This window comes from Stegostoma tigrinum, chromosome 3 (genome assembly GCF_030684315.1).
Source record: "Stegostoma tigrinum isolate sSteTig4 chromosome 3, sSteTig4.hap1, whole genome shotgun sequence".
Lineage (NCBI taxonomy): Eukaryota > Metazoa > Chordata > Chondrichthyes > Orectolobiformes > Stegostomatidae > Stegostoma > Stegostoma tigrinum.
In genome coordinates, this window is record NC_081356.1 from 112,779,083 (window position 1) to 112,795,146 (window position 16,064).

Sequence of the window (16,064 nt, forward strand, 5' to 3'; positions counted from 1 at the left end):
GTAACTTGTAAATAACTGAGGCCCCAGGACTGATCATTATGACATTCCATAGGTTATAGAATGCCACTTGAAAGACCCCTTTTAGCCCTATTGTCTGCATAATGTCTGTAAACTAATTCTCTATACACGTTAATCACCCCCAACTCCATGAGTCCTTATCTTATATATCAACCTGTCCATGTTTAGTACTCCACAACCAAAACATACTGCCCACTATTCTATCTAATTGTTCCAAACTTTAATTGGATTCTGATTGGTTAGAACTGACTCCCTTACTGTTGCCCCTCACAAAGATGTCCACCATGGTAACTGATTGGTTGCCATGGTAACTGAGGATGCACCACTTGTTCCCAGCCATTTGGAGCAGAGAGAATCACAAAGTTTTGAGAGTGCCTTCTGGCTCATGAGTGGTAGAAAAACAAAATGGTGAGTATCAGCAATGTAGAGAACTAACGTGCAGGTCAGAAGACCCAGAAGAAGCATGCTGAGCATAGAAGCACCTAATGTATGAATGTGTCCTTATAATTAACTCTTTAAGCCTGGAGAGGATTAAAAAGCTGAGCAGTGGAAGTTGTCAAAACTGGAATCATATTTTCTGGTGCATTTGTATGTTTACTTATAAAATCGACTGGACAATGTTCTAGGCACTACAAAGAGTGATAAAGCTTTTATTGACTTCTGAATTTATTTAGGGTCTTTATGGATTAGAAAATTGCCATAAATTTCAGATGAGTTGTTTCCCTGCTACCTGGGAGCCTCCACAAATATCTCGAACACTCAGCTCAGGTTGAATGCTTGAGCCAGCTCTGCAGGATTTAACTGCATACTCAACGTCACCTAACATAATTACCTGATTACGCGCTGTATTAGATCCCCTCTACACCACATCCCTGTCCAACTAACTGCTACAACTCAATGACTTGACTCCTTCGCTGCCCAGACAACAGAACCATCCACCATTGTCAGAACTGACATTGCTTCACTCCCCCCCCAACCCCAATTACTGCTATCTGACCACCCATACAAGAAACAGAACAGAATCCCCACAAACAGAACTGTCCCACACCTAACCAGCATGCAAAATTAGGCATAATAAAATGTGAGGCTGGATGAACACAGCAGGCCAAGCAGCATCTCAGGAGCACATTAGGCAATTAGGCAAATATGTCCCCTTCCCCCCCCCACCCCCCACCATGTGCTGTGGGCCATCAGTTCCAGCAGAATCATACTCTAATACATACTGTAATATATTTGTCTGGCATATTACCCCTCTCTACCATTTCCATCAAGACAAGGGATCAACCCAAGTTCAAAGAAGATTGCAGGAGGGTATGCCAAGAGCAGAACCAGGCATGCCTAAAGATGAGATGTCAACCAAGCGATAGACAAAGTTATAGGATTCCAAAAGCAATGGATCCGGCCTAAGTTCTGCAGTCCCGCCAAATCAAGTTATGAATAGTGGTGCATAATTAAACAGCTCACTGGAAAAGGAGGATGGTGGGGCTGACGTATGAGGAGACATTAATATGGTTGGGATTTTTTTCATTGGAGTTCAGATGAATGAGGGGTGGGATCTCACAGGCACTTATAAAATTCTAATAGCACTGGACAGGGTAGATGCAAGGTGGATGTTCCCGATGGTGGGTGTGCCTAGAACCAATGGTTACAATATGAGGGCTCGGGGTATAGGATTTAGAATGGAAATGTGGAAACATTTCCTTACCCTAAAAGTGGTGAGTCTGTAGAATTCATTACCACAGGAAGTAGTTGATGCCAAAACATTGAATGTATTCAAGAGGCAGCTGGAAATTGCACTTGGGGTGAATGGGATCAAAGGTAATGGGAGAAAGCAGAATTAGGCTATTGAGTTAGATGATCATCCATGGTTGTGATGAATGGCAGAGCAGACTCACAGGGCGAAATGGCCTCCTCCTGTTCCCATCTTCTATGCTTCTGCCTTCCACAAATATCCTCATCCTCCACAATGGCAGAGCCTAGCACATCAGTGCAAAAGATAAGGCTGAAGCAATTGCAACATGCTGAGTGGATGCTCCATTTTGGTTTCCATCAGAGGGCACCAGCATCACAGGTGCCAGTCTTCAGCCAATTTTCGATATTGTGAAATGGCTGGAGGTACTAGATACTGCAAAGACTATAGGCCTGACAACATTCCAGTCATAGTCCCAAAGATGTGTGCTCCAGAAATTGCCATTCATCTAGCCAAGCTGTTCCAGTAAAGCTATAACACTGATATCTAAGCAATAATGTGGCAAATTCCTCACATATGTCAAGTACACAAAAAGTAGGACAAATTCAACCCGAACAATTACCACCCCATCATGTCTACTCTCAATCATCAGTAATGCAATGGAACATATCATCAACAGTGCTATCAAGCAAACCCTGCTTAGCAATACCCTGCAAACTGACACTCGGTTGGACTTTCACCAAGGCCACTCATTCCTGACCTTATTCCAGCCTTGATTCAAACATGGACAAAGAACTGAGTTCCAGATTAAGGTGAACATAATTGCCCTTGACATCATGGTATCATTTCACAGTGTATGGCATTAAGAAACCTTAGGAAAATTGCAATGTGAATCAAGAGGAAATCTTACCACTGCATAGAGTCACACGTGGCACAAAAGAAGATGGTTAAGGTTGTTGCAGGTCAGTCATCCAACTCCAGGACAATTCTGTAGACAGACTTCAGGGTAGTATTCTGGGCCAAGCCATCTTTAGCTGCATTATCTGTGACATTTCCACCACCATAAGGTCAGAATTTCAAAAGGTTGCAGATGATTGCTAATTGTTTTCACTGTTCAGAACTCCCCAAGCCGTGGACAATTTCAAGAGTTGGGCTAATGGGTGGCAAGTGACATTTGTGATACACAAGTGTCAGACAATGTCCATTTCGAGCAAAAGAGAATCTAGCTATCACAGCTTGACACTCAATGGCATTACCATTGCTGAATACCATATTATCAACTTCCTGGGGATTGTTATTTGACTAGAAACTGAACTGGATTATCAATTTAAATACAAGAATAGGTCAGAGGCTAGGTATCCTACAACAACTAACTCACCACCTGAGTCCCCAAAGTCTGCTCTCCATTCACAAGGCACAAAGCAGGAGTGTGGCAGAATACTCCCCAGTTGATGAATACAGATTCAACAACACTCAGGAAGCTTGACATCATTCAGAACAAAGCAGTCTGCTTGATTGGTATCAGATCACAAACATTCGCTCCCTCCACTAAAGATGCTCTAAAGAAGCAGTGTGTACCAATGTTCAAGAAATGCTACAAACATTCAGCAAGAGTCCTCAGATAGCGCCTTCAAAACACACAACCATTACAAAAAGGACAAGGGCAACACACACATGGAAACATCACCACCTGCAGGTTCTCCTCCAAATCACTCACCATCCTAGAAAGGCATTCCCATTTCTTCAATGTCACTTGGCCAAAATCCTAGAAACCTTTCTCTAATCGCATTGTGGGTCTACTCATTCCAAATGGACTGCAGCAGTTCAAGAAGACAGCTCACTACCAACTTCTAAAAGGCAACTAGCGATGGACAGTAATTGACGTAGCCAGTGATGCCCACATCTCATGAGTGCATTCTTAAACATGTTTAATCTATGCATCCATTCACTAATTTGCATGTTAAAAGATTTAAGTTCTCTAAAGACTTAGCTTTAGACAGCAGCTCTCATCATGAAATGTAGGTGTGTCCCCCTTACACTCCACGCTCCTGCTCTTGCTGGTCGTGCTTTAGAATAGCTACTTCAGCAAATCAGTGACATCACCACATCAGAGAAAATATCACAGGCAGCATTCAGTTTTGCTCCTGACTGGAATATCTCAGCAATTAATTATATCTCTGGAATTTAGTACAGCTCTGGTCATGTAATCATAAGAAGCATGTTTGGAACATAGGAAGGGCTCTTGTAGTGCAGTGGTAATGCCCCTACTTCTGGGCCTGGCAATCGACCTGTTCCAAAAGTGTGGTGTAACATGTGTGTACAGATTGATTTAAAGAATCCGTTCAGGTCAGGAGTAATTAATTCAGCCTGTGGAATCCACGTGAAGCCAAACAAATTATGGCTGATCCATATGTTACCACTAAGTACCTACTTTGGATTGGTAAACCCTATTACCTGTCCTTCATAAACACAGATCAATATTGGTTTGGATATTTTGAAATGACCTCAGTCTCAACAACTTGACAGGGGAAGAGGTTCCTGATTAATACCATCCTTTGCATGAAGAAGTGATCTCAGCCTTTAAGTAATTAGTGCAAGTGCTAAGTTTAATGTCCCTTTGTTGTGGTCTTCATCACCAGAGGAAGCCGTTTATCAAAATAGATCAGATGAAATCCTTTAATCAACTTAAACATGTCATTCAGTGCACTTTTTTACTTCATGCACTTAAGACCATAAGACCATAAGACAAAGGAGTGGAAGCAAGGCCATTTGGCCCATCGAGTCCACTCCGAAATACTGAAGAATACACAAGCCTGGTCTAATCAAGAGATAGTAGGACATGTCCATCCTAGCCTCCTCCAGTGCCACAACGATGCCACCTGAAGTTTGCAGGGACAGCACCTCATATTTTGCTTGGTATCCCTGCAGCCCAATGATATCAATGTGGACTTCACAAGCTTCAAAATCTCCCCACCCCTGACCTCATCCCAAAACCAGCCCAGCTTGTCCCTGCCTCCCTGACCTATCTGTCTTTTCTCCCACCTATCCACTCCTCCCACCTCAATCACCACCCCCACTCCTACTTACCAGCATCATCCCCGTCTCCTTGTCCTGTCCATCTTCCCTTGACTGAAAAATCTCCACCCTACCTCCCCACCTACACTCACCTTTACTGGTTCCATCCCCGCCTCCTTGACCGGTCTGTTTCCTCTCCACCTATCTTCTCCTCTATCCATTTTCTATCCACCTCCCCCTGTCTCTCTATTTATTTCAGAATCCCCTTGCCCTCCCCCATTTCTGAAGAAGGGTCCAGGCCCGAAACAACAGCTTTTCTGCTCCTCTGATGCTGCTTGGCCTACTGTGATCATCCAGTTCTAGACCTTGTTATCTCCTGGTCTAATCAATATGTCTTTATAATTTTCCCAGTGTCTCTGAACATGGGATTATTCTTAGGGACTAGACGACAGTTTAAGAAAGGGGCTAAATATAACTCAAGAAACTGCAGACCTGTCAGTTTGACATCAATAATGGGAAAACTGATACAGGCCATAACATGGGATCAGAAAAATGTGCACTTTCAGGAGACAGTTCGGACAAGATGGGTTAAATGGCTTCTTTCTGTACTATAAAATTCTATAATTCTATGATTCTGTGACTCTTGCATCTTGGATACGATACAAAGATGGACAATTGTGACAGTGATAAATTTGAACAAAGAAAAATTGAAGTCACCTTCTTTTAGTCATTTGGAAAAGAATACAATTCAACTATCACAGCACCATAAAGAAAAATCTTCCTTAGGATGAAGCAATTTGCCTCGTTTGACTTTCCTGATGGGTATTGAAGGAGGACAAAGTTTTTATTGGCATGGGACTGTTCACGTTTACAATCATGAAGCCCATTCCACATTCTAATTGAATTCCGAGATTTGATGCCATGCTTTTGAGTTACTAAACTCTTAACAGTCTCAGGCTGTATCACCGATTGCTCCCATAAGTGGATCTTACATTTATTCATTTTGCCAAAAGTCAGTTAAGGCATAGTGTTCAGTAATCATAACATAACTTATTCTGTCATAAAATCTATATACTGCAGCTGAAAAAAAGGAAATACTGTAAGTACTCAGCAGGTCAGGCAGCAATTATGGAGAGAAAAGGAGTTAATGTTTCAGGTTTGTGACCATTTATCAGATATATTTCCAATATTTCTTGCTTTTATTACCTTTACTCTGTGCACTGTCCAGGTTCTGATGGATGAGATTAATTTTCTCACCAAATTAAGGTACAGGTTTGAAAAGATTTATGTTATGCAGAGTTTTATGACATGAATTCTCTGACTATGAACTCTTATTCACAAGGCAAACCAATAGCCTTGCAAAAATTATGATTATTCCTTCATTGTTGTGAGCTCAAGACCATGAAACTCTCTTCCCAGCGGCACCTACATGTACTTGGTGGGCTGCATGGTTCAAGAAAGATGCTCAACAACAGTTTGCCAAGGACAGCTATTTCGCTGCCTTTTCCAGTGACTCCCAGATCATGTGGAAGAATTTAAAAAAGAACAGGGAATAGATGCTCAAATCTAAAAAAACAGTAAGAAAGAATGTGTAAGTGCGCAGTAGATTTAACATATTGTTTAGATTCATTATTATATTTTCAATCAATTTATTTCAGCTGCCACTTGATACTGAAAATTTGTTGTTTCGATTAAAGGGAGGCATTGAGTTGGAAGGAGTCAGCAATAAAACAGATGGTGAGTAATTTGCATATTACAGATGTTCTTAGTATTTAATTAATTTTGTTTTATATTATCTATATGGGTTTTTCTACAATTGATTAAACAGAACTTTTAAAATCTTCTAAGCAATAAGATATTGTATACTAAAATTCTGTGTGAGAATATTCAGTAAATCATAGAATCCCTACAGTGTGGAAACAGGCCCTTTGGCCCAACTAGTCCACACCTCAGTGCATCCCACCCAGACCCATTCCCCTGTAATCCACCTAACGTACACATCCCTGAACACTATGAGCAATTTAGCAGGGACAATTTACCTAACCTGTACATCTTTGGACTGTGGGAGGAAACCGCAGCACCTAGAGGAAACCCTCACAGACATTAGGAGAATGTGCAAACTCCACACAGGCAGTTGCCCAAGAGTGGAATCGAACCCAGATTGCTGGCACTATGAGTTAGCGGTGCTAACCACTGAGCCAGGCTGTGTTCGGTGTACAAAAATCTAAGACCCAACAAGCTTGATAACTTTAACAGATTAGTTTCATTATTGTATCACAAAGGAATATGGCAATGCCTATGTTCAATTTACCATTGGCACGGTAACTCAATGGTTAGCACCGCTGCCTCACAGCACCAGGGACCCCATTCCACCCTCGGCCAACTGTCTGTGCTGAGTTTGCATGTTCTCCCCATGCCTGTGTGGGTTTCCCTTGGGTGCTCCAGTTTCCCCCCACAGTCCAAAGATGTGCAGGGTAGGTGGATTGGCTATGCTAAATTGCACTTATTGTCCAGGAATATTTAGGTTAGTAGGTTAGACTTGGGGAAATGCAGGGGTAGGGGAATAATTTGGGGTGAGATGGTCTTTGGAGGGGCAGTGTGGACTAGTTGGGCTGAATGGCCTGTTTCCACAGTGTAGGGATTCTATGATTCTATAACGTGTGTTCAGAACTATTCCCTCTATTCCACATTGGCAAAAAAAAGTTAACAGCAATATTTTGAAGGTGTAAAGGCAGTTTTGCAATCACAATATAAAAACTTTTACTTCCCCATTTCTAATTCTCCAGAAGAAATATTAGGGATATTTTTACAACCTGAGTAAAATGACTAAAACTCAGCCTACTTGTGACCAAGAAAAATATAACATGCACAATGATCTTCTAAAGCATAAAACAAGAATTAATTGCAACAGTTGATTAATGCTGATATTTAGGCACCTAGCAACAATGTAATTTCGGTGTTGTTGAACCTGATTGGAATCGATAGGGAAGTCAAAACACATAAGTTGTTTCTCTTGCCAATTGCAACAGAAAAAAGCCAAGAAAAACAGAATGCTGTTAGAGCTCTTGGAGTTAGCAAGATCACTATTGCTCTCAGAGTCCAGAGGTGCTGAAGTTGAGGCTATCAAAAGCAGCTACTGATAAATCTCTGAACCCAGTTGAAATCTACAGGGCAAATTTCTGAATTATTAGTCCATTAATAAGAATGATTCCATATTCCTTGCATGCCATACCAGAATTTTTAAGGATTAGTGTGAAGAGACTTCAATAGAAAAAATTAATTTGACATTTGATTACTTTCCTGATGTAAGCTCAGCAGGAATTGCTGTCCAGGATAACTGTAAATCATTTGATTGGCAGCCCCACTGACCAATTATTGTACCGCAGAGTTGAGGGAGAGTGGCAGTTCAGTCTTTGTGGCAATTTGTCACACATAGAAATACAATCAAGGGAAATCTTGAATAGAAGTTAGGCACGGTGGGAAGGAGGGGGGAAATTTTAGAGGGACTAAGAACTTGTCAGGGCATGACGTTTAAATTTTTAAAAGGGAAACATGGTTCCCAAAACTTAAGAAACTAATTAGCTCAATTGAGATGAGCAAAGATTAGTGAACCAGCCATGACTATCCCAAAGCATAATTCTGGCCCCATTCTTTGCTGTTGTCTGGAGCTTAATTCCAAGTTGCAAGTGGCTGCCTGTAACTGTTCTTCACATGCCACTGCTGCCTCCTTTGCCAGAATTTGACATTGTATTCATTTAATGATAAACATTATAATGGAAGGACCGAAGGAATTGTGTTTTTCCTCAATCTCCCCAGATAAAGGTAATGATTGCTTGCACCCACATGATCATCAAGCACCTAGAAACCAGCCAGTGAGGTCTGTCAAAGGCAAGGCTTCCACTCCTTCCTGTTCAACTGATCTGTTCCCCAACAGGAACTTCCTCCATGTGTTGACTTATTTTCCTAACTGTTGCCATGACCCTTTCATTCTCTACCAGTCCAAGATATTTCTCATTTTTGCTCCAACCTCATGTGTATGGATGAATCTGGGAACACAAGGGATACCCGTTTTACGGATGATGACATGTCCATTTGTGGGATCCCCAGACAGATCAGGGGCAAAATCAGTGCAGTTGGGTTTCTGAACTTGTGATTCTGGTGTCAGGACCATTCAGGCACTGTCTTCTAGTACCCTCATGTTGAGAAATTGGTCACTGTGGTGAACTGCTGAACCTTCTATAACATAATCTCTGGAATATTAACATTGAAGCTGTTGAAGGAAGCAACTCAAACAGTTTATCGAGGGTTGAGGCAGGGGTAGAAGAGGAGGCAGAGGGAGATGATGCTTAATAAAGAGGTGCCCCACTGCAAGAGTATCTTGCTCATGGCCTCCAGCCATGAGATGGAGATATTTAGAGGCAAAATTCTGGAAGTTAGACTCTTGTCAGCTGAAAGTTTGCCTACCAGTGATGCAATAACTAAAATCAAGAATACCCTAGAGGCTAGAATTAAAGGAGCATACTTATTTGAAATTATTGTGTGACTATCGGAGGTTACAGAAATAAGAAAAGCAGTAACACCAAGCATTTGAAAGCACAGGTAATAATTTTCATTTCAGTTGAACATTGCTTAATGAAGAGGGTGATGGGTCAGAAAATGTAGGAGTGTCGAGCAAACGGACTTGATGGGAGTAAGGATTGCACAGCAGAGTTTTGGATGACATGAAATAAGCAAAGAAGAGAATGTGAGAGCCTGGCCAAGTTTAGATGCAACAAACATGGGTGAGGGATTCAGCAACAGATGCGCTGAGGAAGGGGCAGAGTTGAATAATGCTACTAACTGGAAATAGTGTGTCTCAAAAGTGATAGCAATATCACAATACAGTTTAGTTCACCCAAGATGAACTGTCAAAGAGAGGAATAGAAACAGTGGCTAGGGAATTATTTGTAGAGAGTAGTAAGGGAATGGAACACTTTGCCTGCAACCGTAGTAGATTCACCAACTTTAAGTACATTTAAGTCATCATTGGACAAGCATATGGACGTACATGGAATAGTGTAGGTTAGATGGGCTTCAGATCGGTATGACAGGTCGGCACAACATCGAGGGCTGAAGGGCCTGTACTGTGCTGTAATGTTCTATGTTCTATGTTCTATGATATAACAAGGTGTGGAGCTGGATGAACACAGCAGGCCAAACAGCATCAGAGGAGCAGGAAAGTTTGACGTTTTGGGTTGAGGCCCTTCTTCAGAAATGGGGGAGGGGGAGGGGATTCTGAAATAAATAGGGGGACGGGGTAGACGGATGAAAGATGGATAAAGGAGAAGATAGGGTGAGAGAAGACAGACAGATCAAAGAGGCGGGGTTAGAGCCAGTGAAAGTGAACGTTGGTGGGGTGTTAGGGAGGGGATAGGTCAGTCCAGGGAGGAAGGACAGTCAAGGAGGCGGGATAAGGTTAGTGGGTAGGAGATGGGGGTGAAGCTTGATTTGGGAGGAATGGTTAGGCAGGCGGGGACTAGCTGGGCTGGCTTTGGGACGTGGTCGGGGGAGGGGAGATTTTGAAGCTTGTGAAGTCCACATTGATATCCTTGGGCTGCAGGGTTCCCAAGTGAAATATGAGATGCTGTTCCTGCATCTTGCGGGTGGCGTCATTGTGGCACATCAGGAGGCCCAGGATGGACATGTCGTCGGACGAGTTGGGGGAGTCACGCGGAGGGTGGAGTTGAAATGGTTCGCAACTGGGAGGTGTAGTTGTTTGTTGCGAACTAAACGTAGGTGTTCCACAAAGCGGTCCCCAGAGACTTTTCCCCAGGGCAGGATTGACTGCCATGAGGGGTCATAGTTTTAAGGTGTTAGGAAGAAGGTATAGAGGAGACGTCAGAGGAAGGTTCTTCACCCAGAGAGTTGTGAGCGCATGGAATAGTTTGCCTGTGGTAGTCGTGGAAGCAGAGTCATTAGTGACATTTAAGCGACTACTGGACATGCACATGGACAGCAGTGAATTGAGGGGAATGTAGGTTAGGTTATTTTATTTTTTGGATTAGGATTATTCCACGGCACAACATCATGGGCCGAAGGGCCTGTACTGTGCTGTACTTTTCTATGTTCTAAGCCTCCGCTTGGTTTCCCCGATGTTACTGTTGTCTTTAATTATTTGAGAGTTGAGGTGATTTTGGACAATATGGGGCAGTTTGTTTCAAACAAAAGGAAGAACAACCAAACTGATATTTTTCATAGGGCCTGGCCTGGAATTTGATTGCTGGTTGTTTCTTGTTCAAAGAACACTATAGACGTTTAGGCTCTGGAGATGCATTGTGCTCAAGCGTTGGCAGATGTTCAGATCAAGGGTCATCACAGGAAGGCCAGAGCCAAAAGAGCATGTTGGAACAAACAGAAAGAGGAACCAGAAGGCCTACGGCTGTGAATGCTACAGGAACAAAGTCTGGCTACTCCCTGGCTATTCTCCCATTATCAACCTATTGAAAGTTCAGAGAATAGAATTCCAGGTGTAAGAATTAAGTGAATATTCCTTAAAAATTACTGGAAGCTATTTGCACTGACTAGTGTCTTCAGAAATCAAGCAAGATGTAATCCCAGGTAACAAGGTGTAGAGCTGGATGAACACAGCAGGCCAAGCAGCATCAGAGGAGCAGAAAAGCTAACGTTTCAGGCCTAGACCCCTCTTCAGAAGTGGAGAAGAAGGGTCTAGGCCCAAAACGTCAGCTTTCCTGCTCCTCTGATGCTGCTTGGCCTGCTGTGTTCATCCAGCTCTACACCTTACTATCTCAGATTCTCCAGCATCTGCAGTTCCTACTATCTCTGAAACAAAAATGCAATCCCATGTGCCTGTGATTCCATGCATTATTGAAACTACTTAAGTGAAGTGGCTAATTACATTTCATTTATTCTTTTCTTTTCATTTATCCCTTAATTGTGTCTATCTGTCTGTCAATGTATGAGTGGTGGCTTGAATCAAAGAAGATTGGGTGTAAAACATGTTTTGCAGCGTAGCATTTAGCTTGGCATGTAATTTTTCAAAGTTGCATCCTATATAAGCATGGCATTTTGTAACTTACAGAAGCATATTGGAAGACTTAAGCCATAAAGTGGGCATCAACAGCATTTATAACCTATTTTACTTGCTCTTCATTGAACTCAGAACAAGGAATCAAAGCAGGCTTTAAGGAAGCCATTAAAGAACTGATTTCAAAGGTAAATTCAGAGGCTTTCGTCCTAAATGGTCTCGGTGGCACATTATATGTGTGGCCCAAAGCCCATGCCAGCACATATTCATCAGAACTACAAGAAGATACCCAGTGCAAAGCCATCTTAAAATATGTTACGTAAGTAGCTGAATGGAATCTATTAAATACCTCAGAGCTACTTTAGCGCATGTTTTTGGTGCCATGGCAGCTGCTACTAGGATTTCAATAAGGGTTATGTTACATGTATTAAACTATCACATCGGCACATAATTTGAACAGTGTGTCTTTACATCTTTAATTTGTCTGTCCAAAATTGTGTTGGCTAAAATCTGGAGAAACTGAAAGAAGATAATATTTTAAGTGATACAATTGTAAAATGATGCTGCAGATAGTTACAAATATGTTAGAAGTGATGCTATAACTAGGAGCCATTTGAATTTAGGTGTTGCAAGTATTACAAATCGCTTTTATTGACTTGGGAATTTTCTTTCATAAATTGTTACTGATATACCAAATAAATGTGGTGATCCACTAACTCACATTTGATCCTTGATTCCAGGAGAAGGCCTCCACTAGCCAGTCACGTGCCATGGAGCATAAGATGTAATGGAGCTTTGTTAAAAACATAACAGGGTGATTTCATTGGCACATACCCAGTTAGAGTCTTAGAGGTATACAGCTCACAGACACACCCTTCATTCCAATTCGTCCAAGCTGACCAGATATCCTAAATTAATCCAGTCCCATTTAACCAGCAATTGGCCCATATCCCTCTACATTCTTCCTATTAATACACCCATCCAGATGCCTTTTAAATGTTGTAATTGTACCAACCTCCACCATTCCCTCTGGCAACTCATTCCATACACCCAACAGCCTCTGTGTGAAAACATTGCCCCCTAGGCACCTTTGAAATCTTTCTCCTCTCACCTTAAACCGATGCCCCCTAATTTTGGACTCCCCTATCCTGGGGAAAAGACCTTGGCAGTTTACCCTATCCATGCTTCTCATGATTTTATAAACCTCCCTCAGCCTCCGACACTCCAGGGAAAATAGCCCCAGACTATTCAGCCTCTCCCTTTCGTGCAAATCCTCCAACCCTGGCAACATCTTGCCACCTTCACAAAATATTGACCCATGTGCTGGAGGTTAAAATGTTGCATCATAGTGATCTCTCTAACAAACTTTGTCAGACATTATTTAGTTAGCAGTCACATCCTATGCCTCTCCCTAATTCTGCAAAATACTTCACAACCAAATAATAATCAAATACACTATCATAAACAGTAAAATTAAAGTCACTGCAGTTCCAGCTGACCGTGGGACTGTTTTCTCATTAGAAAGAAACAAGTGGTAGTGGTTTAACCTAAGGATCACCACACTGCAGGCCGGGAGAGAGATTAAAGAGAGTCCTTCAATGGCAACCTCAGCTGGCGCAAGAAGTAAACCTGTATTATTGGCATTATACTGCCTTCCAAAACAGCTACTCAACCCCTACCTAGGCTTCTGAACAACAAGTCAAAGTAGGTTGGAGCTAATTTCGTGGAAATGTAAGAGGTGCAGCAGCAAATAACACAAAATGAAGTCCTTCTTTCCCTCCTACACTGCTAAGCAGTGTGTACGCATGCACTAATAAAAGTTATTTTCTCACTACATTTGAAGACCAAACTTGTAGCCATGAACCCTGCAGTGTTTTGATTACTATTTAATGGTTGTTACTTCAATTTTCTTTCTTTTCTTGAAATTTATTAATGTATGCCAAGGTTTTGAAAGAAAGTTTTCAGTTGATATTTTATATTTCACAACTAAAGACGCTCCAAACATTTTACAGACAGTAACCTTATAATGTAGGAATGGAGACAAATGTAAATTCAGTTGATCTCTGATATCTTCACAGAAGCACAGGACTGTTACAGCATCAAAGGAGACCATTTTGCTCATTATGCCTGCACCAGTTCTATTACTTAGTGACAATCTCCTGCCTTTTTCTCATATCCTTTTACATCATTTCTATCCCAATAATCATCCAATGTTGAATGTTCAATGCTATTCCTAAAAGACCATAAGATGCAGCAGCAGAATTAGGCTAATCTGCCCACTGAATTTGCACACCCTTCAATCATGGCTCCTATGTATTTCAACCCCATTTTCCTGCCATCTCCCTGTAACCCGTGATTCCCTTACCAATCAAGAACCTATCTTTCTCTCTTCTTAAACACACTCAATAACCTAGCCTCCACAGCCTACTGAAGCAATGGGTTCCACAGATAATCTACCCCCTAGCTGAAGAAACTCCTCCTCGTCTCAGCTGTAAAGGGTCATTTCTTCACCCTGACATTGTACCCTCTAGCCCTAGCCTCTCCTCCTCGTGGAAACTCTTCTCAGCGTCCAGTCTCTCCAGGCCTTTCAGTATTCTTTAAGTTTCAGTCAGAGCCCTCCCCATCCTTCTAAACTCCATTGAGTACAAACCCATAGTTGCCAATTACTACTCATATGATAATCCCTTCGTCTCTGGGATCATTCTTGTAAACCTCCTCTCAACCTCTCAAAGCCTAGCACATCCTTTCTTAGATACATGACTCAAGACTGCCGATAACATTCCAAGTGCAATATGACCAGAGCCTTATATAGCCTCAGCAGTTCATCCCTCCTCTTTTATTCTAGCCCTCGTGAAATGGATAATATTCCTAACACCAACTGAACCTGTTTAACTTTAAGAGAGTCCTGAATGAGGACTGCCAAGTCCCTTTGTGCTTCAGATTTCCAAAACCTTTCTCCTTTTAGAAAATAGTCTGTCTTTCCACCTCTGTTCTTCTTACCAAAATGCATAATGACACTTTCCCACATGTATTCCATTTGCCACTTCTTTCCTGCTCCCTAGTATGTCTAAGTCCTTCTGCAGCCTCACAGCTTTTTTTAACCCTACCCATCCCTTCAACTATCTTTGTGTCATCTCCAAATTTAGCAATTAATGCCCTCAGTTCCTTCATTGATTTTGTTAATGTGTAACATAAATAGTTGTGGTCCCAACAGTGACCCCAGCGGAACTCCACTAGTCACTAGCTGCCATCCTGAATAAGACACCTTTATCCCTACTCTCTGCCTTCTGCCAGTCGGCCAATCCTGCCTAAGAATTAAAGTTCTGATAATCCTGCCATTGGCTTAGGACTGGTTTAATTATGCATCAACGATTCTTTACAACTTCCTATGTGTCTTGTATTTTCAGCTTCCACGTACAATGTTAGACTGTGAAGATAAATTGGTGGTACAGAAAAAAATGGAATCTGTGCCCATGCAGCCTAAAGCTCATACTTCTGTCACGATGGTATGGCTACTCTTGTCTACTGTGTTTAATATGTTCATTCTGACCAAGTGGACAAGAATGAAAAAAATTTGTATCCTCGTATTTTTGTAGTCCCTTTTACACAGGCAGAAATTAAGAAGTTCAATTAGTTTCTGGCTCCATTTTATTCAAATCATCTTTGTCAATATTGATAGAGGATACTGAAACAAGAACAAGTCAGGTTCTATTTGCACTAGCTTATCACAGGTTACAATTTTTATTTCAGGGTTGAGGTCAGTGACTTACTTCAAAAGGCTTCCAAAATCCAATTCTTAAAGATCGTACCTCTGGTAGGCATGTAGATTTAAGACATTTTGGTTTGAAGAATTTCTTGTTTTACAATTATTTCTGCCAAAGCAACATCTATAATGAGTTGGCAATAGCCAGGTAGACTATCATAGTAGTAATATAGACAGGAAGCAGTTTACACAATTTCACTGGTGTTGGAGACCTTCAAAGCAACATCAGCTGCACAGATCAGTGCAACCAATTCATTGTCAGCTTCACTTGTTGAGGGGAAAGAAAATGAGCCAACTGGGCTCTTCACAGCCTCATTATTTGTTTAAAACCTGTCACACACTGATCTCGGGCCTAGACCCTTCATCAGAGATTTTCCTCTCTGATGAAGGGTCTTGGCCCAAAACGTCAGCTTTTGTGCTCCTGGGATGCTGCTTGGCCTGCTGTGTTCTCCCAGCTTCACACTTTGTTGTCTTGGATTCTCCAACATCTGCAGTTCCCATTATCACTCACACACACTGATCTCATAGTTTTTTCATGAATAGACTAGGTCAGT

The 16,064-nt window shown here is 41.8% G+C and overlaps 1 protein-coding gene across 1 annotated transcript in view; it reads left to right on the top strand.

The window, feature by feature from the left end:
* Positions 1 to 351: 351 nt before the first annotated feature.
* LOC132209512 (ufm1-specific protease 2-like) overlaps positions 352 to 16,064 on the top strand; it is a 50,840-nt gene continuing 35,127 nt past the window's right edge. The window contains exons 1-4 of the mRNA XM_059645039.1: positions 352 to 426; positions 6,382 to 6,460; positions 11,883 to 12,066; positions 15,498 to 15,561. Of these exons, the coding sequence (XP_059501022.1) occupies positions 424 to 426; positions 6,382 to 6,460; positions 11,883 to 12,066; positions 15,498 to 15,561 (330 nt within the window). The 5' untranslated portion in view covers positions 352 to 423. The remainder of the gene's footprint in view (positions 427 to 6,381; positions 6,461 to 11,882; positions 12,067 to 15,497; positions 15,562 to 16,064) is intronic.